Consider the following 26,176-nt stretch of genomic DNA (forward strand, 5'->3'; position numbering starts at 1 on the left):
TATGTCCGTTGAGCCCTATCCCATCGGGCTTTGGTTACCAAATTGAAAATGTTTATTAGCCGCATGCGCAGTCTGTGCCTCGATTGCCTGATAAACACACGCAGGCTCCGGAGCTCAAGTACGCTCCCTTATTTAGTCACACTTGTGACTTCCGCCTTTCACAGGGCTCGTGCATGCGCCTTTCTTATGTGAACTTTCACTGACTTCCAGGTCACTGCTCACTGCGCACCTCGTGCATCGCCGCCGACTCACCAGAATGCCGCCATATGTATCGCCAGGACACAGCTGGTATGATTTATCTTGATTTGACCTCTATTCAAAGCGCTGTATGGGGGACCAGAGTATATCCACCTTGAGAAAGACACCATGAGTGTCGGAACGCGTGGGTCCGGGTATCCCGGAGGCTGGACTTTATGCTGTGGCGACCTTTTGACTGTACCAGGGCTGGGGCTAAGTATTGACGATCGACTTATTTAAATCTATCCTCGTGGGCCCACAGCCAGGGGACCTTTGGGGACCCCATTGCATTTTGTTGGACAACACACGGTCCGTATTGGGATCACTGGGCAGGACATTTTGCTCACTCACATTGGTTTGTGAGGGATATTATTTACTTATTTATTCATATACTTCTAGTTTAAACCAGAGTTCATGCTGGGATCCAGCCTATAGCGGGGTCTCCTGTCCCACATGTGTTGTGCTGCTGTGTATTTTTGTACATGTTGTTATCTCCAGCCTAGGGGTACCCTCTTTGTGGGTATTCTACCCTTTATTTATGGACTTGTGTCTATGTGAATTATCATTGAAGGACTTTTAATTGTTTTTTATGTGTGTTCCTCTGGTTCTGCAATAAAGCTTTTTTGAAATTTTGATTGTTCTGGGTGATCCCTGTTATGTGCATGTATCTTTTTCTTAAATTCCTTAGTTCATGTTGCTGACATGCATTAGGTGATCCCCACCAAAAGTATTGAATCTGTGTTATATATTACTGTTAGTGGATGGTGCCCGTCTATTGTTTGTTTGAACTGCTGGAGAGAAACTACGAGACAAAGTATCCGCTTTAACATTCTTTGTCCCAGGGATATATATATTACGGAGAAATGAAACCGGCAAAAAACAGTGCCCACCTAACTTGACGGGCATTAAAACATTTAGCAGCATCCAGATATATCAGATTCTTATGATCAGTAAAAACCTGTATCGGATGTCTAGCCCCCTCCAAAAAAATGTTGCCAATGCTCAAACGCGATTTTAGTAGCCAGCAACTCTCTGTTCCCAACATCATAGTTGAGCTCAGTCTCTGAAAATTTTTTAGAAAAGAAAGCACAGGGATGCACCCCATCCTCTCCCTCCGGGGACGGAACTGCTCCCACCCCTACTGAAGAAGCATCAACCTCTACCAGAAATGGCTTGGTCTCATCTGTCTGAATCAAAACAGGAGCAGAGCTAAACCTCTCCTTGAGATGCTCAAAAGCCTTAACAGCCTCAGAGGACTATTGGACTGTATTAGAACCAGGGCCGGACTGGAACTAAAATTCAGCCCTGGCATTTGAAGTTACACAGGCCCACTTGTCACATGGTGACTGTATAATATCTTTGTACACTTGTAGGCAGGGCCGTTTTAGGCAAAGTGGGACCCTACGCCTAGGCAAAGTTTAAAATGGGGCCCCAAATGCTAACATATTGCACATCACACAAAAGCATTTTGGTTGTATTTACAAGCGCTGAGTTCAGGCCGCTAAATGAGTTTGATCGACAATACTGAAGTTGTTCAACGCTTGTTTCCCGGCCTCTTTCCACCAGCTGAGGAATAATGATGGGACAGAAGGATCACTAACAGATCACCATACAGTATCATGTTATCAGCAGCACATCTACAGTTTACGCTGGCGATGTGCTGCTGAGAACAATGATTTTTGTTCCAGCAAAAACAATCTGAATATGTAGCATTTTACTTGTTTAGTAAAATACACCCCATAGTCCTCCATATATTATAATGTGCACCACAGTCCTCCACATAGTATAATACACTCCCTATAGTCCTCCATATATTAAAATACACTGTTCAGTCCTCCATATAGCATAATACACTCCTCATAGTCCTCCATATAGCATAATACACTCCTCATAGTGCTCCATATAATATGCACCGCCATAGTCATCCATGTAGCATAATTCACTTCCCATAGTATAATGCACCCCATAGTTTTTCATATAGTATAACGTATTCCCCATAGTCCTCGATACAGTATAATGCAGCCCACATATAGTATAATGCAGCCACCACCCTACAGAATATAATGCAGCCACCCCAGAGTATAATGCAGCCAATCCATAGAATATAATACAGCCCACCTCCCTATAATATATAATGTAGCCCCCATAGAATATAATGCAGCCCCCCATAGTATATAACACAGCCTCCCCCATAGAATATAATATACCCTGACAATAGTTTATAACAGCCACATAGTATATAACACAGCCTCCCCCATAGAATATAACATACCCCCCATAGTATATAGCACAACACGCATAGCAGTATACAGCACAGCCCATGTAGCAGTATACAGCACAGCCCACGTAGCAGTATACAGCACAGCCCACACAGTAGTATACAGCACAGCCCACACAATAGTATTCAGCACAACCCACACAGTAGTATACAGCACTGCCCACACAGTAGTATACAGCACTGCCCACACAGTAGTATACAGCACAGCCCACACACTAGTTTATAGCACAGCCCACATAGTAGTAAACAGCACTGCTCACATAGTAGTATACAGCACAGCCCACACAGTAGTATACAGCAGAGCCCACATAGTAGTATACAGCAGAGCCCACATGTCTCCTCCCCCCCTAGAATGGCCCCACAGTCCAGTAAAAAAAACAAAAAAACAATCTCCTCACCTTTGCTCTTGTCCGCCTTGCTCCCTGCTCCTGTCTCGGCAGCTGCCGCTGCACTGCCTGGGACACAGTGAGTGCGCTCACCCGCAGTGTCAGAGGCAGAGCAGGGAACGATGGGAGAGGGAGCATCAGCGGACGCTTTCTCCTCCATCATTGCATTCAACTGTACCGACGTCATAGACGCCGGTATAGCTGAATGCGGCGGCACTGGGGGAGGGAAGGGTGAGTCGGCACGCAGCGGCCCACTACTGGCACCGGCCCTTCTGGCATTTGCCAAAACTGCCCGATGGCCAGTCCGGCCCTGGATAGGGGGAAGGAGGTCCCTAAAAGATCTAAGGACTGGGTATAAAAACAGGTCACCTCCAAATAGAAAATACAGAGACGGCTGCAGAAACCAACAGAAAACAGAAACTAAGGAGAGCAGAACTGGGGGTCCCAGAACTGCACAATATCAAACACAGAAAGCTATCAAGGCACCTAGCCAGAACTCTAGCGGATTAACACTGATGTCCAGCAAGGACTGGGAGGCAGGTGCTGGGTAATAAAGGGTGATACAATCACCTGATCTAAGACAACCCAGCACCTGGGGAGAAAGACCAGCAGCCAGAAACCACAACAAGATGGCGGATGGTCAAAACCAAAAAAGATTCTAACAGAGATAAGTTGTGGATGGCTTTGTATGTCGTAAGGTTTTTGAACTGGAGTTTCTGGGTGATAGGAAGCCAGTGAAGGGCTTGGCATTGGGGAGAGGCTGGGGAATAGCAGGGAGAGAGGTAGATTAGTCGGGCAGCAGAGTGAAGGATGGATTGGAGTGGTGGCAGAGTGGTAGAGGGGAGGCCAGAGAGTAGGAGGTTGCAGTAGTCAAGGCGGGAGATGATAAGGTCATGCACTAGTGTTTTTGTGGTGTCGCGGTCAAGGAATGCGCGGATCCGGGAAATAATTTTGAGTTTAAGAAGGCAGGAGGAGGCAAGGGCTTGAATGTGTGGCTTGAAAGACAGGGCAGAGTCGAAGATCACCCCGAGGCACCGGGCATGTGGGACTGGGGAAAGTGAGCTATATGCAAAGATATATGCAATATCTGTTAGCCTTTATCCCTGTTATAGTGGAGCATCGACTGTAAAACATATCATAAAACCCTAGGATAAGGGCGGCAATTTGGTATTACTTGATCACCCCACTTATCGCCAAATGTGTTATCCCATCCTGAATGATGAGGAGACATGAGATGTTTGAAAGAGATGCAACTAATACATATGGGGAAACATTAATAACAATATTGATTGAGGCTATAGATTGTGTGAAATACACTGGCAACACATTTAAGTTTATGGCCCCAAATAACCAAATGGTTCCTACTTTCTATACACTTTCAAAAATTCATAAGGGACTCACAGCATTGAAGGGATGCCCCACTGTTTCGGTAATCAACTTGGTTTGCCAAAACACAAGTGTATATGTCGATAAGATGCTGCACATCCATTTGTGGAGGCTCTACTCTCCACAGATGCACAGATATGGCAGATTTGCCGTTAAAGCTAGATGATCTAGTATTGGACAGAGACACCTTGTTGGCATCCATTGATGTTGAATCTTTATAAAGCAGCATCCCTCATGAATTTGGTGTCAGGGCAACAGAACACTTTCTGAGGTTTTAGGCCACTCACTTTGAGAAACACAAGCTCTGGATCATCCAACCACTCTCCTTCTGACAAACAATTGACTTTTGTTTGATTTTAAGCACTTCCTAGAGTTATAGGAGTATTGCTATGGGTTCCTCCTGTGCACCATCCTATGCTAATCAACTCAGCTGGTGGGAGCCATATGGGAGCCATATTTTAGCATAACGCCAACTGGTGAGCGCCAATGATCATCTTTTGAGGCCATTTCCTTGATGACATCTTGATATTGTGGTCAGGATCCAGGGAAGAACTGTCTAGATTTGTCATCAGCCTAAATTCTAATATTATACGTTTAACATTTACTGTAGAGATGGATAAAGTTTGTTTACGTTTCTAGACATCCAGATAAAAAAAGAATTAGACTGTATTCTCTCTACCAGCATCTATGGTAAACTCACCTCTAGCAACAGTTTGTTAAATTGGCATTAGCAATCATTCCTGAGCTTTTAAAGAGCCAATATTTAAGGATGAGACAACATTGCTCTAAAACTTCTACTTCTTTTCACAACCTAGAGACCTCAGAAACCGTTTTATTAATAAAGGATGTCAATGATCGCAGCCCGGAAGGTCACGCAGAAAAACCAGCTGTGATCTTTGTGCCAAACAGCTATCTGCTTCACCCTATCGTCCAAACAATTACACGAATGACCGACAATGGAGGAGTCCACAAGTTGTTTCCATAATAGGCCGGTTATCAGGAAGCGAACAGTGAGCGTATGCTATATACACCTCCGATTCCAATGCTGGGAATATATGTTATATGTATATACCCCCGACACAGTCACTGCAAACTCCACGATAACCACAGCACTACTCGCCGCCACCACCAGTCGATTTTATTATACAGGCTGACTGAAGGCCTGGTTCTGGCTTTCAGGTGTGTGGTTTACAGAACAAAAGGAACACTACTATTATGTTTTATATTTAATCCAAATGATAGGCAGTGTTTATAAAACATGTACAAAGTATTTTACAATAGGGACAAAACAATACAGCATATACAGCTACATAAAATAAAAAGGAATAGCGGAAGAAAGTTACTACGTCACTCACAGAGATGAGTCAACTTAGTGGAAGAGCACTTTGATTTGGGAACCGTTCAGCTAACAGGATTCATGCATACACAATGTGTATCTTTCCACAGGAATCAAGATCATGACCTTTTATCAGTACATGAGTGCCACACATATCATCCCGTGATGACCTCACGTGGGGCGGATTGTGGGATTTTATCAGCCCTTCAGGATTTTATGAAACCCACAACTTATGCAATAAATCACTCTTGATGATTGCAGAAGCTTGAGATCACCGCCATACTTTCCATTAGGATTTTACCTTAGCCATGCCATGGCTGCTGTCAGTTATCTGGTCTCTATGGATTTGTGGTTTATAGGCAGGGGTTACAGTTATGAGAAAACATGCAGATTCTTCCCCGATTAACTCTGAAGTAAAAAATGTATATCCCATGACTATCAATTTATACAAGCCCCAATATTCATACTTTTCCATTAGTGCCAGGCGTCTGGTGAAGATGTTTGGATGAAAGGAATGTGCACCTGTGAAAAGCAATAGTATCTCTAAAGGTACCTTCACACTCAGCAACTTTACAATGAGAACGACAACGATCCGTGACGTTGCAGCGTCCTGGATAGCGATCTCGTTGTGTTTGACACGCAGCGATCTAGATCCCGCTGTGATATCGCTGGTCGGAGCTAGAAGTCCAGAACTTTATTTGGTCGTCAGGTCGGCGTGTATCGTCGTGTTTGACAGCAAAAGCAACGATGCCAGCAATGTTTTACATGGAGCTAACGACCTGTGAGAACGATAAGTGAGTCGCCGTTACGTCACAGGATCGCTCCTGCATCGTTCTGGAGCTGCTGTGTTTGATGTCTCTACAGTGACCTAAACAGCGACGCTCCAGTGATCGGCTCATTGTCTATATCGCTGCAGCATCGCTGGGTGTGACGGTACCTTAAGGTGTGAGGTCTTTGTTTTAATCCTTTCACTACACAAAAACCTTTTACTGTCTTGATTATTTGTCCAATCCTCTGAAAAGAGTTCTCCTGTCTATTCTAAATCTAAATTACCTGTCCAAACAATAACTTTGTCGTACATTAAAGGCCCCGTCTCACTTAGCGACGCTAAAGCGATCCCGACAACGATACGACCTGTCAGGGATCGTTGCTGCGTCGCTTTGTGGTCGCTGGTGAGATGTCAAACAGTGAGATCTTCCCAACGATGCAGCAGCGATGCGGCGACCTGTACAACGATGTCACATGGGAGCTATTATGATGATTCAGTGTCTGAGTCGTCAACGAGGTCGTTGGTAAGGTGTCAAACACAGCAATGTGTGCTACCCAGCGGGACCTCAACGATCAAAAAAAGGTCCAGGCCCTTCCGACACGACCAGCGATCTCACAGCAGGGGCCTGGTCGCTGCTACGTGTCACACATAGCGAGATCGCTACTGAGGTCGCTGTTGCGTCACAAAACTCACTAGCGATCTCGCTTCGTGAGACGGGGGCTTATCACTTTATTTACAGATATCTCTTCAGATGACTATTTGACAAAACTATGTTTGGTTTAACTTTTTCATGCTGTGAGGGGTTGTAGTATTGAGGACGTTCTAGGGGTAATCAGGGTAAGATGACGGTAAGCGGGGGTACCACAACTTGCATGCTCAATTTAGGGTGCCAACCTCTGTGGCAAGGAAGGGTACATAAAGATGAATAACTAATAGGGAAATGATTGAGGGTCCATACCCCTTTCCACCTACCTAACACGTGATTTAATGTATATCCATAGGAATTATATACATTTTTTCATTTCTATAGTGCCAATTTGTAAAGTTTTTCTGATCAGGATCATATCAAGTAGTTCCTTTTTAATAAGGTATAAATAAAGTATCTAAATATTAATAATTGAGATTTTTCTTCGTGAGAGACATGTACGTACTCGCACATTTCTGCTCCATATTGTATGCAGTTACATATACAAAGTTCTCCTAAATACGCACACTTACATACACACAGCTCTGCTACATATGAACATTTGCATACACATAGCATGTACCGTATATACTCGAGTATAAGCCGACCCGAGTATAAGCCGACCCCCCTAATTTTGCCACAAAAAACTGGGAAAACTTATTGACTCGAGTATAAGCCTAGGGTAGGAAATGCAGCAGGTACCGGTGAATTTCAAAATTAAAAATAGATACTCCATACCGTTCATTATGGCCCCATAGATGCTCCACATAAAGCTGTGCAACATATAATGCTCTGCACCGTTCATTATGGCCCCATAGATGCTCCACATAAAGCTGTGCCATATATACAATGCTCTGCACCGTTGCCCCATAGCTGTGCCATATATACTGTATAATGCTCTGCACCGTTGCCCCATAGCTGTGCCACATATATAATGCTCTGCACCGTTGCCCCATAGCTGTGCCATATAGTGCTCTGCACCGTTGCCCCATAGCTGTGCCATATATATAATGCTCTGCACCATTGCCCCATAGCTGTGCCATATAGTGCTCTGCACCGTTGCCCCATAGCTGTGCCATATAGTGCTCTGCACCGTTGCCCCATAGCTGTGCCATATAGTGCTCTGCACCATTGCCCCATAGCTGTGCCATACAGTGCTCTGCACCATTGCCCCATAGCTGTGCCATACAGTGCTCTGCACCATTGCCCCATAGCTGTGCCATATAGTGCTCTGCACCATTGCCCCATAGCTGTGCCATACAGTGCTCTGCACCGTCCATTATTGCCCCATAGCTGTGCTGCTGCTGCAATAAAATAATAAAACACATACTCACCTCTCTTGCTTGCAGCTCCTCGGCGCCATCTTCCCGGCGTCTCTCCGCACTGACAGATCAGGCAGAGGGCGGCGCGCACACTATAAGCGTCATCGCGCCCTCTGACCTGCACAGTCAGTGCGGAGAGACGCCGGGCAGATGGTGCGGCGCCCGGCGTGTGGAACGAGGACAGGTGAATATGACATACTTACCTGCTCCCGGCGTCCCGCTCCTTCCCCCGGACAGCTGGTCTTCGGTGCCGCAGCCTCTTCCTCTGTCAGCGGTCACCGGCACCACTGATTAGAGAAATGAATAGGCGGCTCCGCCCCTATGGGGGGTGGAGCAGCCTATTCATTTCTCTAATGAGCGGTCCCACGTGACCGCTCAGGGGAAGAGGCTGCGGCACCCGGAGACAGTGACAGGCAGGGGGAGCGACAGGAACGCCGGGACTAGGTGAGTATATGACAGTGCTCACCCGCCGACCCCACCACCGATCATGACTCGAGTATAAGCCGATAGGGGCACTTTCAGCCCAAAAATTTGGGCTGAAAATCTCGGCTTATACTCGAGTATATACGGTATATACATTACTCCATTTTGCTGTTCCTTCCAGGTCATGTGATTGATTACATGATCTGAAAGGTCCTTGAGCAAGTCAGGTGGAAGGTGCTACAGTTGCTCACTCAGGATATGCAGCCTCTGTGCAGGTCCTGGTATCTTTCTCTCCTGCCAGTACCAATCAGTTAGGTGTGGGGTTGGAGGACAGAGAGCAGTTCTCTCAGTGATCAGAAAGGACACATTTGTCACAGGAAGTTTCCTCCAGTCATTAAGACACACACACTAATTTTTCAAGCTTTTTTTCTTGTTAAAAGTGTGTCTTATAGTCCAAAAAATATAGTAAGTTTTAATGCAATTTCCCTTTCTCATTTAATTATACGACAGCCTGGTATATGTTTTTGTACAATTTGTCAATAATATATAGTTTCTCTCCTGAGTAATTTTTGAATGTCACTACTAGGACAATCCCTTCTAATGCCTCATGTTTGGTGCTGTTAAAATAAAAACACTTAGGCTATGTGCACACGTTGGTCGGGTCTCTGCGGGTTCTCCCACAGCGGATTTGATAAATCTGCAGGGCAAAACCGCTGCGGTTATCCCTGCAGATTTATCGCAGTTTGTTTTGCGGTTTCTGCCTATACTATTGATGCTGCATATGCAGCAATATGCAGCATCAATAGTAATGTTAAAATAAAAAAAAAAAATGGTTATATACTCACCCTCTGACGTCCCGATCTCCTCGGCACTGCACGCGACGCTCCGGTTCCAAAGATGCTGTGCGAGAAGGACCCTTCGTGATGTCACAGTCATGTGACCGCGATGTCACGGTCATGTGACCGCGACGTCACCGCAGGTCCTGCTCGCACAACCCTGAGACCGGACGGCCGCGTGCAGCGCTGAGAGGTGAGTATATCATTATTTTTTATTTTAATTCTTTTTTTTTTACCCAAATATGGTTCCCAGGGCCTGGAGGAAAGTCTCCTCTCCTCCACCCCGGGTACCATCTGCACATTATCCTCTTACTTCCCGCATCGTGGGCACAGCCCCATGCGGGAAGTAAGCGGATCAATGCATTCCTATGGGTGCAGAATCGTAGCGATTCTGCACAAAGAAGTGACATGCTGCGGAATGTAAACCGCTACGTTTCTGCGCGTTTTTTCCCGCAGCATGTGCACAGCGGATTGCGGTTTCCATTGGGTTTACATGTAACTGTAAACGCAATGGAAACTGCTGCGGACCCGAAGCTGCAGAAATGCTGCGGATCCGCAGTAAAACCCGCAAAGTGTGAACATGGCCTTACACAAACATCCATGCAGGAGTCTTCCAGCGGTGTCAGTACTTGCGGTCCCGGGGCTCATGTGAGGTTGTTACATCATGTGAGCCCTGCGCCCAATCAGCGATAGTGTCACTGTCCCCACCTTTGGACTAATCGAACAATAAGAGGAAGTCAGATAACAGCCGCCAACCTGGCTTCCTGTTGATATTAAATACTTACTAAGGTGGTGCTGATTGAGTGCAGGGCTCGTGTTATGTACCAACCTCACATGAGCCCCTGTAGTGAGAGTGTTGACACCACTGGAACGGCCTGGCATGGAAGGCAAGTATCAGTGTTTTTATATTAGCGAGGCCAAACACGAGGAATGACAAGGGGTTTACCTAGTAATGGACAACCCTGTAGTTAAAAGGGCTTCTCCCCTATGTGGCTTCTCTGATGTTTATTAAGAGTTGATTTCTGCTTAGAACCTTTCCCACATTCTGAACATGAAAAAGGCTTCTCCCCTGTGTGTGTTCTCTGATGAGTAAGAAAATTTGATTTCTGGTTAAAACATTTCCCACATTCTGAACATGAAAAAGGCTTCTCTACTGTGTGGGTTCTCTGATGAATAAGAAGAGCTGATTTCTGGTTAAAACATTTCCCACATTCTGAACATGAAAAAAGCTTCTCCCCTGTGTGGGTTCTCTGATGACTAAGAAGAGTTGATTTAATCACAAAACATTTCCCACATTCCGAACATGAAAAAGGCATCTCCCCTGTGTGGGTTCTCTGGTGAATAACAAAATCTGATTTCCATTTGAAACTTTTACCACATTCTGAACATGAAAAAGGCTTCTCCCCTGTGTGGGTTCTCTGATGAATAAGAAGAATTGATTTCTGCTTATAACCTTTCCCACATTCTGAACATGAAAAAGGCTTCTCCCCTGTGTGGGTTCTCTGATGAATAAGAAGAATTGATTTCTGCTTATAACCTTTCCCACATTCTGAACATGAAAAAGGCTTCTCCCCTGTGTGGGTTCTCTGATGAATAAGAAGAATTGATTTCTGGTTAAAACATTTCCCACATTCTGAACATGAAAAAAGCTTCTCCCCTGTATGGATTCTCTGATGATTAATAAGAGTAAATTTCCGGTTAAAACATTTCCCACATTCTGAACATGAAAAAGGCTTCTCCCCTGTGTGAGTGCTATGGTGCCTAAGAAGAGTTGATTTAACCAAAAAACATTTCCCACATTCTGAACATGAAAAGGGCTTATCCCTTGCGTGAGTTCTCTGATGAATAAGAAGAGATGATTTCTCTTTATAACATTTCCCACATTCTGAACATGAAAAAGGCTTCTCCCCTGTGTGGGTTCTATGATGAATAAGAAGAGATGATTTCTCGTTATAACATTTCCCACATTCTGAACATGAAAAAGGCTTCTCCCCTGTGTGGGTTCTGTGATGACGAAGAAGAGATGATTTAAACGCAAAACATTTCCCACATTCTGAACAGGAATAAAGCTTTTTCCCTGTGTGAGATTTCTGGTGGCTATCAAGACAGTCTTTCCGGTTAAAACATTTCCCACATTCTGAACATGAAAAAGGCTTCTCTCCTGTGTGGGTTCTCTGATGAATAAGAAGAGCTGATTTCTGGTTATAACCTTTCCCACATTCTGAACATGAAAAAGGCTTCTCCCCTGTGTGTGTTCTCTGATGAATAAGAAGATTTGATTTCTGGTTATAACCTTTCCCACATTCTGAACATGAAAAAAGCTTCTCCCCTGTGTGGGTTCTCTGATGAATAAGAAGAGTTAATTTACTTGCAAAACATTTCCCACATTCTGAACATGAAAAAGGCTTCTCTCCTGTGTGGGTTCTCTGATGAATAAGAAGAGCTGATTTCTGGTTATAACCTTTCCCACATTCCGAACATGAAAAAGGCTTCTCCCCTGTGTGGGTTCTCTGGTGCATAACAAAATCTGATTTCCAATTGAAACTTTTCCCACATTCTGAACATGATAAAGGCTTCTGCCCTGTGTGGGTTCTCTGATGAATAAGAAGAGTTGATTTCTGGTTATAACCTTTCCCACATTCCGAACATGAATAAGGCTTCTGCCCTGTGTGGGTTCTCTGATGAATAAGAAGAGTTGATTTCTGGTTATAACCTTTCCCACATTCTGAACAGGAAAAAGGCTTCTCCTCTTTGTGACTTCTCTGATGTTTACCAAGAGTTGATTTGTCTGCAAAACATTTCCCACATTCTGAACAGGAAAAAGGCTTCTCCCCTGTGTGGGTTATCTGATGTTTACCAAGAGTTGATTTGTCTGCAAAACATTTCCCACATTCTGAACAGGAAAAAGGCTTCTCCCCTGTGTGGGTTCTCTGATGAATAAGAAGAGTGGATTTCCGGTTATAACCTTTCCCACATTCCGAACATGAATAAGGCTTCTCCCCTGTGTGGGTTCTCTGATGAATAAGAAGAGTTGATTTCCGGTTATAACCTTTCTCACATTCTGAACAGGAAAAAGGCTTCTCCCCTGTGTGGGTTCTCTGATGTTTACCAAGAGTTGATTTGTCTGCAAAACATTTCCCACATTCTGAACAGGAAAAAGGCTTCTCCCCTGTGTGGGTTCTCTGATGAATAAGAACCTTTGATTTCTGGCTAAAACATTTCCCACATTCTGAACATGAAAAAGGCTTCTCCCCTGTGTGAGTGCTATGGTGCCTAAGAAGATTTGATTTAACCAAAAAACATTTCCCACATTCTGAACATGAAAAAGGCTTCTCTTTGTGACTTCTCTGATGTTTACCAAGAGTTGATTTGTCTGCAAAACATTTCCCACACTCTGAACAGGAAAATGGCTTCTTCCCTGTGTGACTGCTCTTGTGACTATCAAGATCTGATTTCCGGTTAAAACAGTTTCCACATTTGGAACAAGAAAATCTGTTCTCCGCTGTGTGACTTTTTTGAGGATTAGGGAAAGACTTTTCGAGGGTAAAATGGTTTCCATATTCTGAAGGTGAAAATGGCTTCTTTGATTTAGGAGTGGTTAGTTTTTTAATGCTTATTGTGTGACTTTTATTTTCCTTGGTAGTCGATAATGAATCAGAAGACAGGACCTGTTTCAAAGGATCAGATGGTAGATCTTTACAGTGAAGGGATGATGGTATATCTGGAGTAATTGCATTCACTTCAATTGTATCCTGTGGGATCTCAAGCTCATCTGATTTAAAAACTGAAGATGTCAGCTGTCCCTCTGATCTCCTGGTACAATTATCTGCTAAGACAAAAAAAAAATCATTTTTAAATAAAATATCCTTAATTTTTATTTTTTTAACATTTTTACTTAAACTGTCTAAAAATTGCAAGTTTTTAAAAAATATTGAATTATTCACCAAGACAATGGCAGTTCACAGTGTAATAGAAAACCTCATAGCATGACCTAGTAGAGCGTGGTGTTCAACTGTTTGTTCATTCTGCCTCCCAAATATGCAATAAAAAAACACCAATGTTATGTAGGCAAAAATAATACTGATAAAATGTCTACTCATCTTACAGAAAACAAGTCTCCATTCAAGACCATCATCTGTCAGTGGAGAAACACAGGTTTCCACATTATTATTGGCTCAAAGGCTCTTGAAATGGAACATGGATTCCATAAACCAATGCAGCAATATCCGCTCTCCCAAAGTCAAATCTCCCTCTCGCTTCTGAGTCTTGCAGTGTACCCAAACTACATTTAGCATCCATCTATTTGACATTATTTTAGTGAGAACCCACTTAACCCCTTTCTGACCTCAGATGGGATAGTACGTCCGAGGTCAGATCCCCTGCTTTGATGCGGGCTCCGGCGGTGAGTCTGCATCAAATCCGGGACATGTCAGCTGTTTTGTACAGCTGACATGTGCCTGCAATATCGACGGGTGGAATCGCGACCCACCCACCGCTATTAAGTAGTTAAATGCCTCTGTAACTACTGCTTCCGGCCATCCGGCCGGAAATGCGCTAAACGCTGCCCCCCGTCACGTGATCAGGGGTCAACAATGCATCGGCCTGACATCCAGAGGTCTCCTTGAGACCTCTATGGTTGTTGATGCCGGATCACCCTGTGATCGGCGCTCATAGCAATCCTGTAATTCTGCTGCATAGCAGTGATCTGCGCATCACCTCTATGCAGCAGAGGCGATCGACTTGTGCCAGCTTCTAGCCTCCCATGGAGGCTATTGAAGCATGGCAAAAGTAAAAAAAATGTTTACGAAAATATGAAAAAAAATATAAAAGTTTAAATCACCCCCCTTTCCCCCCCATTTAGAATGAAACAATAAAAAAATCAAACCTACACATATTTGGTATCACCGCGTTCAGAATCGCCCGATCTATCAATAAAAAAAAAGAATTAGAAAAGCCAGAATTACTTTTTTTGTTCGCCGCAACATTGCAGTAAAATGCAATAATGGGCGACCAAAACAACATATCTGCACCAAAATGGTATCAATAAAAATGTCAGCTCGGCACGCAAAAAATAAGCCCTCACCCGACCTCAGAACACGAAAAATGGAGACGCTACGGGTATCGGAAAATAGCACTTTTTTTTTTTTTTAGCAAAGTTTGGAATTTTTTTTCACCACTTAGATAAAAAAATAATCTAGACATGTTTGGTGTCTATAAACTCGTAATGATCTGGAGAATCACAATGGCAGGTCAGTTTTAGCATTTATTGAACCTAGCAAAAAAGCCAAACAAAAAACAAGTGTGGGATTGCACTTTTTTTTGCAATTTCACCGCACTTGGAATTTTTTTTCCCCGTTTTCTAGTACATGTCATGGTAAAACCAATGATGTCATTCAAAAGTACAACTCGTCCCGCAAAAAATAAGCCCTCACATGGCCATATTGACGGAAAAAAATAAAAAAGTTATGGCTCTTTGGAAGGAGGGGAACGAAAAACGAAAACGAAAATACCCAGGGTCATGAAGGGGTTAATTTATGGTGTGTGTGTGTCTCCTGGAGCACAATCTGGGCACTATGTGTTGGGGAATAAAATGGCAAGTGCTAATTTCCGGAAAGTGCCAGTGGAGTCAAGATAGTCACTACGTCTATAGAATAATTCACTGAGGGTTATAATTTCCAAAATCGAGTCACTTTATGGGGATTTCTACTGGACTGTTTTATTGCTTTTTTGTCATATTAGGGCTTCTGCAAATGGAATGTCCTATCTCATCTGGGATTTTCTGCTGCAATGTCTGCTTCTGTCACCAAATACCGCCTTATTCATTCTGCAGGCAGCAATGATGATAGAGAAGACATCAGAATCAGAAGCTTTGGGTGGCGCAGGCTCTGTCCAGCCACTAAGATTAGTTTACTGGACCAGTAGTTCCATCCAGTCTGGCAGTAAGGGTGTGTACTGTCCAGATGAAGTAGGCCCGCATCACACTAGCGAGTTTTACGGACGTATGAGAGGCGCAGAAAATACGGATTGCATACGGTACAATGATTCTCTATTGCCCAGCTCCTATCTGCCGTATTTTACGTATCCGTATTATACGGTCTTGTATGGCCGCAGAAAATCGCAGCATGCTGCGTTTGTCACTGTATTGCGCAAAAAATCTGCCAATGAAAGTCTATGGGGGCGAGAAAATTACGGATTACACACGGACCATGCGTGTGACTTGCGAGAAATACGCAGCGGTGTTCTTTAGAAAAGCCAGCAATTCAGTGCGGTGTACAGTAAAATCACACTGACAGAAGAGAATAGGTAGAATAAATGTGTACACATAGAATAGGTATATATATATACTGTATATATATACACACACTGGGAAAATATTCTGAAAAGTTGCCAGGCTTGAGTTCATATGAGTTCATCCAGCAGAGGGCGCATCACCGCGACTCGAGGTAACTACAGTACATTCCACTGCATTCCATTCATTCACCAAGTTTTACAGACTGGAGCACAGCTGCATTAGCAGAGCTCCTGGGTGTAAAATGATTTAACCCCTTCAGATGGATTTACAGCGTGGGACAAGACTGAACGACGGAAGGTATGGAATATTGTTGTTTGTTTTTTTTAACTTTATTTCAGGTGACAAGGGTCTTCAGGTGGATTAAGAGTATAATTAAATATTAAAACACCATGTGTCTTTATTTCATTAAAACACTTTTTAATATTGTGTGTGCGTTTTATTAACCATTTCGTACTATTGGATTAATAATGGATAGATGTCATAATTGACGCCTCTCCATTATTAACCTGGCTTAATGCCACCATACAATAGCAAGGTAACATTAACCCTTCATTACCCCATATCCCACCTCTACACAGGGGTGGGAAGATAGAGGCTAAGTGCCAGAATAGGCGCATCTTTACAGATGTGCCTTTTCTGGGGTGGCTGGGGGCAGATGTTTTAAGCCAGGGGGGGGGCAATAACCATGGTCCCTCTCTAGGCTATAATATCTGCCCTCAGTCACTGGCTTTCCCACTCTGGCGGAGAAAATTGCGCGGGAACCCACGCCAGATTTTTCCGCGATTTAACCCTTTAATAGCTAGAGCCACCAAATTTGACACCAAGACACTTCTTACATTAGTAAAGAGAAATATGTAATAAAAGAAGGGATATCAGATGGTTTACTGTATGTAAACCATGCCTCATATGTCGGGATTGGGAAAGAGACAGGAAAAGCCGGCAATTGAATTACCGGCTTTTCTGCTATCTAGCGCTGAATTAAATATAAATACAGTATATATATATATATATATATATATATATATATATATATAAAAAATTGGAACAGCATCAAGTACTACCTTAGAAAACATGCAGAGCTCTTCCAACCAGTAATACAATGGTCACCAATGAAAAATTTAAAAAAAGGAGGCGCAGCACAAAAGAATTGAAAAAAGTGGACTTAAATGCTTGAACGGCGTGGCAACGTTTCGGATGTTCGGATAACACATCCGAAACGTTGCCACGCCGTTTAGGCATTAAAGTCCACTTTTTTCAATTCTTTTGTGCTGCGCCTCCTTTTTTTGAATATATATATATATATATATATATATATATATATATATATATATATATATACAGACTCTATATATGTTTTAACGATTATTTGAGCCCATGGATCCATTGTATGTCCGTTTTGCAAGCCTGCGAGAAAATATCGCAGTACGGATGCCATATGGATTACATACGGAGGATGACATGCGCAAAATATGCTGCCACACCCTGCCTACGGATGACATACGGATCACTATTTTTGGAACATTTCTGGATATTACGGCCGTAAAGAAGGACCGTATTTTCATACGCCTAGTGTGACGCTGGCTGTACTCTGCGCCCTTATTCTGCCAACTGGAAAGCACCACACCCTACTAAAGCTTGAAGCATATTGCCGAAAACTGCCAGATACAGTCTTGCTCTCCTCTAGTTCAGTCCTCTGTGCTCAGCTCCCTGCTTCTTTCCTGTTGTTTCCCTGGCCATTTAATGACTACGCTTGTGTCTTCTGATTTTGTATTTTCTCTGCCCTCCTGGTTCTGACCCAACTACTGGATTATTCCTCTTGCCATCTTACACCACAGAACAGCAGGTAACACCATGGTCCAAGAATAGGGGTCTCTGTGTAAGTCCAGATCCACGTAGAAAGGTTAAAGGGCGATTAGCAAGACAATCTCTATTTTGGACACTATTTACTGTAGTGAAAAACTGCGATTACAGAAAACACAACTACTGAAATGATCAAACTCAACAGTCTTAATCATCAAAGAATGAGTAACAAGTGGTGAAACTATTCTGGGGTAATTAGAGTATGGGGCTCGGTGGCTCATGGCAATCTAAACTATTGTAATGGCCAATATTTTCTGTCAGATGAGTTTCAAGATGAAATATTAGACATTCAAAGATAACTATTTATAATAGTGTAGAGCTGAGGTGTCTTAAATTTAGATCTCGGGCATTTGGAAGAGGCAAAGGAGTACTTTTTTTAACCCCTTTCTGACACCGGACGTATCCATCAATGTGTCCTAGGCCTATTTGACCAGGGACAGATTATAACGTCAGCAGGATCACCCGCGCGCACGATGATTCTGACAGCTGACATCTGGCAATAACTGCCAAGAGCCATCATGCACTGCTCCCAGCACTTTAACCCCTGAAGTTCTGTGATCAAACACAATTACAGGAGTCCGGGAGCCGGTACAGGGCTGACAGCCCCTCTGCCTTTGGATCAGAGACCCTGCAGTGTGACGCGGGGAGTCGATCGTTACCATGGTGACCGGATTTTGGGATGACAGCATCCGGGTCACCAGCGATCGGAAACTTGCAGATCATGCGCAGTGCATTATAAGCGCAACTTTCTCTGGCAGTGCAGATCTGACAGTTTACATAGTATGAGAATGCTGCTGCATCCCCATGCTGTAGAAGCGATCGGCCTGCAAAAAAATGATAGTCCCATAGTGGGACAAAGTAAAAAAGAGTTAAAAAAAATATATTCAAATAATTGTAAAAATATTTATTTAAAAAAAATCAAAAATAATAAAAAAAAACAAAAGAAATTATGTCCATAAATAAATATTTGTATGGAAAAAAAATGCAAACACTAAAAGTACACATATTTGGTATCAATGACCAGACCTATAAAACTGTCCCATTAGTTAACCTTTCTAATAAACTCCAAAAAATAAGAAAAAAAACAAGGCTAAAAACAATGCTTTATCATCATACCACAAAACATGGAATAAAATGAGATCAAAAAGACAGATATAAATTATCATGGTACCGCTCAAAGCGTCACCTGGTCCCTCAAAAACAAGCCACCATACATCTCCATCAGCAGAAAAATAAAAAAGTTATAGCTCTCAGAATAAAGCAATGCAAAAATAATTTTTTTTTCTATTAAGTAGTTTTTGTTGTATAAAAGCGCCAAAACATAAAAATAAGATATAAATGAGGTATCGCTGTAAACGTACTGACCCAATGAATAAAGCTGCCTTATCAATTTTACTATACAAGGAACGGCATAACCCTCCGAAAAGAAAAAAATCCTGAATTGCTGGTTTTTGGTCATTCTGCATCCCAAACGCAGAACAGAAAGCGATCAAAAAATGTCATGTGCCTGAAAATGGTGCCAATAAAAACAACAACTCGTCTAACAAAAAACAAGACCTGACATGACTCTGTTAGCCAAACTATGGAAAAATTATAGCTCTCAAAATATGGTGATATAAAAACAATTGCAATAAAAACATTGTTTAGTGAGTGACAGCAGCCAATCATGAAAACCAGATATAAATTTGGTATCACTGTAATCACACCAACCCAAAGAATAAAGTCGCCCAATCACTTATATCGCACGAGGTACGGCGTAAAAAATAAATAAAATCAATTCTTCACCCATGTTGATGTTTTCATTCTGCCTCCCAATGATCGCAGTAAGGCTCACATTTATCCTGCGCTCCGCACTGAGCACTTACAGGGGGGTTTCCGTGTAAATCTCTGAAATACGTGATTCAGATGGAACCTCTAGTGAAAGATTCCCTATAATGAGGCAGATGGAGGCACTATGGACGCCATCTCACCTGTGATCCAGCGGTGTCTGTCTTTTTAGGATTGCAAAAAGTGCCTTCGGCCACAGTTTTGTGCACTTCTGAAAAGAAGAACACTGTTGAACAGCGCTCAGACGGAGTCGAGAGCAACTCTGCTGCCTCACTATAGTGAATGGATCACTCAGGGGTTTAATCTGATTCACATCACCCAGAGATTTAGATAGAAACCCCAAAGTAAGTGCTCAGCATAGAGCGCCGGATAAATGTGATCCTGGACGTTATGTAAAATGTTCCCAATAAAAGCTTCAACTCAATCCACAAAAAAAGCAAGTCCCCACTCAGGTCTGTCATCTGTTAACGGAAATATAGGGGGCTTTCACGTAACTGGTAGCACAAAGGCTCTGGAAAAGCTAAATGGCTCCTCACCTGCCAAAATAAATTCAGCAAATTCTGTGCTCCAAATGCCCCTCTCCATTCTGCGCCCCACAGTGTACCTAAACCACGTACAGTATAGAATCCACATATTTGTGAGAATTAACTAGGGAAAAGAAGGAAAGTGGACCCACTGGACCGTGATGATGATCCCCCCACGGAGGAGCTGACCAGGTGGACCACTGTTATGACCCCAATGGCGAGGGTCTCAGAGATATCAGCCAGTCTGCGAAGTACGAAAATCCAGCTCATAGGGCAGTGGTAACTGGGTTGACCATATATCTACTCCTAACGCCAACACTAGAAGTAGCCGGGGAACATGCCTACGTTGGTCGCTAGATGTCTCGCGCCAGCCGGAGAGCTAACTACCCCTAGAAGAGGAAAACAAAGACCTCTCTTGCCTCCAGAGAAAGGACCCCAAAAGTAGGATACAAGCCCCCCACAAATAATAACGGTGAGGTAAGAGGAAATGACAAACACAGAGATGAACTAGGTTTAGCAAAGAGAGGCCCATTTACTAATAGCAGAATGTAGTAAGATAACTTATATGGTCAACAAAAACCCTATCAAAAATCCACGCTGGAGATTCAAGAACCCCCGAACCGTCTAACGGCCCGGGGGGAGAACACCAGCCACCCTAGAGCTTCCAGCAAGGTCAGGATACAGATTATACACAAGCTGGACAAAAATGCAAACAAAAACAAATAGCAAAAAGCAAGAAAGCGGACTTAGCTTAATTCAAACAGGAACCAGGATCAGTAGACAAGAGCACTAAAGATTAGCTCTGATATCAACGTTGCCAGGCATTGAACTGAAGGTCCAGGGAGCTTATATAGCAACACCCCTGACCTAACGACCCAGGTGAGCATACAAGGGATGAATGACATACCCAGAGTCAAATCACTAGTAGCCACTAGAGGGGGCCAAAAGGTAAATTCACAACAGACCACCCCCTATACAGGGAGAGTTAGGGGCAGGCCCGTGAGGGACTATCACTACGGAAGCTGGGGAAGCAATATAGAACAGGAAAAAGGTTACGTGGGACCGGAGGAAACAAAAGAGGAACAAGACTGACGGGAGCGGGTGAAACACAGGACTGTGAAGATACCGGACTAGTAACACTGGGACAGAAGGAGGACTGTTGCAATTCAGGACTGGAAACAGGGACGACAGGAGGACTGAAGCGGTACAGGACTGGTAACACAGGGACGGCAGGAGGACTGGTAACACAGGGACGGAAACAAAAGAGCACAGAGGAGAGGCCAAGAGCACAAGCATAACACAAGTAATCTTCAGGCACTGAGAGATGGACGGAAGCCGCTTATGCAGCGCCCCAGAGTCCTGGTCGTTGCAGTACTGTCGCTCCGCCGCTAAGGGGAGCGATGGTACATCTGATTGCGCTAAAGGAGTTCACCTGATCAGGTATCACAGACACACACTAAACTTCACACTCTGGCCACCACGGGGAGCGGTTCTATCTATTAGGCCACTCCTCACACTCTGGTAAAACTGGGGGTTGGATAGGAAGTTAGGGAGAAAGCAGCCCGGGAGAGTTCGGGAGAGGACCTGTCAGGGGTGGGATCCTGACAGCGACTCAGTGAAAAGGACAGATCGTTACGGAGCCGTGCCTGAGTGACAGCGGCAAACTCCTAAGAAAGGACACGAAGCGAAGCATATTGTGGAGAAGTGAGATCACAGCACAAGGAGATAGTACCAGGAGGAGTTGTGCCCCTAAGATCGCGGCAACATTCTTCTGAGGCGTAACGCCGGTGGCCAGAACACCGAGGAAGTATTAGGCTCTAAGCATTACTTCAAACAGCGGCAGGACAGTTAACTTTAGGTTGGCTGTCTCACCTAAATCATCTAAGCAGACAACGGAGGCAAGTGTGGGAGAGGGGCGTCTCTAGGGTCCCAGAACAACTCCAGGCCTACCCGTCATACGGGTGCGTCCTAGCCATATCATCTGGGGGACGGAGAGAAAGAACATCAGAAACAGACAATAGTTGTGAGGACTATCCCGTGGTGCTCAGCAAGGAGGTACTACAACACACAGGCGCTAGTAGGTAGGCAGATTTCCACCTGCAAAGGGAACTCTGGATGTGCCTTCGTACCGGCCGGTCTCAGCCAGCCCTGTTAGCAGTGCTCTGGATTGCGGATCCCAAAGCCTTCAGTAAAGAGGTAAAGAGACTGTAACCCTGTGTCTTCGTTATTCATCGCGCCTTGCACCACCACCCATCACTTTTAATTGGACGCCCCTTAGCAGGGTCACAGACCGGGGTCTAGCCACCGTGACATCGCCGGAACCGCAAGCAGAGAGACCCAGTACTCCGCGGCCCTGTGTCTGGGGGCGCTCCAAACTTGGCGTCACAAACAGGATCTACCTAAGCCTGAAGAGTCAGGTCATGTGTGCCTTTGAATTGTGCTTGAACTGTGCTTTATTGCAAAGACTGTGTATTGCCACTTGCCGCCAAAAGTTCCGCCATGGCCGCGCCGTGTGGAGCATGAGGGGAGGAGTCATAGCTTCATGGGCGGAGCTGCCCAAAAAGAGCGTGAAGCGAGAAGACGCGGTGAAGTGCCGATCCCGGAAGAGGAACCCCGACTTCCAACAGGTTAGCAAGGGGGAGGAACGACCATGTCTGCGCCAGAAAGAGCGGAAGCGGCGGTCGCAGCCGCAGACTCAGGGGCACCTCCGGCCCCCGCAGTAGACGCAGCCGCGGGCCTGGTATCACCGCCTCGTTCCGCAGGGCTTGCCGCCCCTGTCAGCCAGCCGGATGCTGCCGCGGCTACAACAGCCATCATGCCCTTCTCCATGCCGTACCTACCTGGAGCGGCCTGGCTCCCGCGATACTCTGGAGAATCACATACGCTGACTGACTTTAAAGAAGGGATCTGCAGCCTGCTTGAGTTTTATCCCTTGACAGCGCCTCAGAAAGTTCACATGATAACAGGCCAACTCTTTGGAGCGGCTTTGAGAGAAGTGAAGTCCTGGCCCGCCGCGGACAAGACAAAAATGGGCCCAACTGCACCCTGGAAAAAAGTGCAAAAACACATAAAACATTTTTTATGTGAGGTATTAGTTGATATTTTGGCCAAAATAAAGAAGCTCATGACCCGCGTCAAGGGTCCCCACGCTCATGAGTCCTAAATCTAAATAGCAAGAGCACAAAAAGAGGATTCGGAGATCCTCCTAAAATACACAGCAAAACAAGGCAGAGATACTTACCTGCCTATGCCTCCAAACAAATGCACTATCAGGGTGCAGTGGACCCATGTGGTTATGATGGAAAAAACAGAGGTGCAGCATAACCGATGAGGCAGCCACTCACAACCAACCAAACTAATGGAGGGGGTGGCCACTTGGCACATTGCTGCACATAAAAGACTTGTATGTGGCGCTGTTCAAACTATGGAGATGCACAGCATCCAGGCAAGACTAGTAGTGACACCCTTCTATTAGATCAGGCGGGCCTGCCCAGCGCGATCCAAATGCACCCCATGTGAACAGACACCTCAGTTTACAAGACAAAAATGGGCAGGAGGTTTATCAAGGACTTCACCAAGAAGGCCGCGCCATTGCAAGACCTGCTGGTGGGCCAGTCCAAGAAAACCAAGAGTAAGAATACCCCCTTTGATTGGAACGATGGACTGGAAGAATCATTCACCTGCTTAAAGTTGGCGCTGACGGGAGAAGAGGTACTGGCCTACCCCGAATATGATCAACCGTTTGTGCTGTACACAGACGCCAGCAACGTGGGGTTGGGAGCTGTGCTGTCCCAGGTCCAGAAAGGCAAGTAGAAGGTAATCGCTTACGCCAGCAGGAAACTTTGCCCCACTGAAAGGAACCCTGACAACTACAGTTCCTTCAAGCTGGAATTCCTTGCCGTTGTTTGGGCAGTGACGGAGAGGTTCAAGCACTACCTGGCCTCAACAAAATGTACCGTCTTCGCGGATAATAATCCGCTCACGCACTTGGACACAGCAAAACTCGGTGCCTTGGAGCAGCGGTGGATGGCCCGGCTGTCCAATTACGACTTCACCATCAACTCCCGGGCAGGACACAAGAATGCGAATGCCGATGCATTGTCTCGGATGCCCAACTTGCAAGAAATGGGGGAAGACCCGGAGGCACTTGAAGAGGTAGAGCTGCCCGCCTTCCATCGCCCCAAGACCACCCAGTGTTCCCATCAAGTGGAGAACAGGCGCAGGAATAAACAGGGCGCCATGCTGAATCCCCTGCCCCATCACGGGTGGGCAGAGACCCAGGATGGTGACCCCGCGGTCCGTCGGGTGAAAGAGCTCCTGACGCAGGCAGGTTCGCATCCCGGCCCGGATGATCCACAAGAGACCCAGCAGCTGTGGAAAGGGAGAGGCAAACTGTTTATTCACGATGGTAAGCTGTGCCAGAGAAGCATCGACGCACGCACTCATGAATTGGTATGGCAGATCGTGGTCCCAAGACAAGATGTGCCAATGGTTCTGGGAGCGTATCACGATGGGGCAGGACACTTTGGTTGGAGGTAGCTGGAGAGGCTACTCCGTGGGAGGTTCTACTGGATTGGCATGAAGAAAGCCATCGAGAAGTGGTGTCGAGAGTGTGGTCAATGTAGTCTACGCAGGAAGGACCGAGACAGCCAACGGGCCCCCTTGCAGCCCATCATCACCAAACGGCCGCTCGAACTGGTCGCGCTAGATCACGTGAAGCTAACACCTAGCAGGTCAGGCTATATCTACGCTCTCACCATCGTGGATCACTACTCCAGATTCCTAGTAGTTGTGCCTGTCAAAGATCTAACAGCTAGGATGGCTGCCAAAACCTTCCAGCAGTATTTCTGTAGGCCCCATGGGTACCCAGAGAAGGTACTGACTGATCAGGGACCAGCATTTGAAGCGGAGGTGTTCCAGGAGTTCTGCAATCTGTACGGGTGTAAGAAGATCAGAACCACACCATACCATCCACAAACCAACGGGATGTGTGAGAAGATGAATCAGGTGGTGATCGACTTACTGAAAACCTTACCCGTGGAGGAACGGAACTTGTGGCCCACAAAGTTGCCGGACTTGGTAGATATGTATAACCACATCCCAGTGAATTCCACCAATTGCACTCCAGCGTACCTGATGCGAGGAAGATCTAGCAAGTTACCTGTTGATTCGGACATGGGGGTCTTGACCCCCGAAGATACCTCGACAGATACGGATTGGGATACAGAAAGGCAGCAAAGGTACCGCAAAATACAGGAATTTGTGGAGAAAAGTCTCGCCCAAGCCAGACAAAAACAAGAAAGGGACTACAACCAGCATGCTCCTGCGATTCCCTTGTCACCCGGTGAACAAGTACTCAAACGGAAGAGGAGACTACACAAGCTTGATGACCAATGGGAAGCGGAACCGTATACCATCCTGCCATCCGATTTCGACAACACGAAGGTCTGTCTCATCAGCAAAGATGGAGGGGAAACCTCAACGGCAATATCCAGAGACCACCTTAAAATATGCCCTGATACGTTGAGAGAGAGGGGAACAGATCCAAGAACCTCTCCACCTGAAGAAGAGGAGAAGATGATACACACTGTTCTTGGCGATTTCCCCCAGTCTTGGACTCAAATAAATCAGGCCATCGTGGTACCTGTCCTGACGTTTCGTCAAATGAAACCGCCAGAACTAGATGGGGTGCCAGATCATCCGGAACCGCAATCACAGCCGGCCCCACCAGAGGATGCCATGCCCACAGTTGAACCGGCAAGTCCTTCCTCTGCTATCGGTGAATCTGCCATGCCCACCATTAGTAGCAGCAGTCCTGAGAGCTCCAGCCTGCCAGTGCTACCCAGACTCACTAGAAGTGTAGCTAGAAGACAGTGCACTACACAAGTGGTAGCGAGCGCAGCGAGCCCTGTTAGGTCGATAACAACCCCTGTACTGCGGAGATCTACACGCAGTACCCAGAATCAAACTCCACTTCGCTACAAAATTTGGAAGTATTAATGATAACTGGACAAT

General features: G+C 45.1%; 1 protein-coding gene across 3 annotated transcripts in view; it reads right to left on the minus strand.

Annotated features, from left to right (window-relative positions):
- Window positions 1–26,176, minus strand: part of LOC143767994 (uncharacterized) — a 688,384-nt gene that overhangs the window by 132,294 nt on the left and 529,914 nt on the right. For 2 of the 3 annotated variants that reach the window (XM_077256598.1, XM_077256597.1), the window contains exon 8: window positions 8,865–13,484. The exons of the other annotated variant lie outside the window; for it this stretch is intronic. In XM_077256598.1, the coding sequence (XP_077112713.1) occupies window positions 10,627–13,484 (2,858 nt within the window). In that variant the 3' untranslated portion in view covers window positions 8,865–10,626. Of the gene's footprint in view, window positions 1–8,864; window positions 13,485–26,176 lie in introns of those variants that run through there. 3 annotated transcript variants of the gene reach the window in all.

Source organism: Ranitomeya variabilis, chromosome 4, assembly GCF_051348905.1.
Source record: "Ranitomeya variabilis isolate aRanVar5 chromosome 4, aRanVar5.hap1, whole genome shotgun sequence".
NCBI lineage: Eukaryota > Metazoa > Chordata > Amphibia > Anura > Dendrobatidae > Ranitomeya > Ranitomeya variabilis.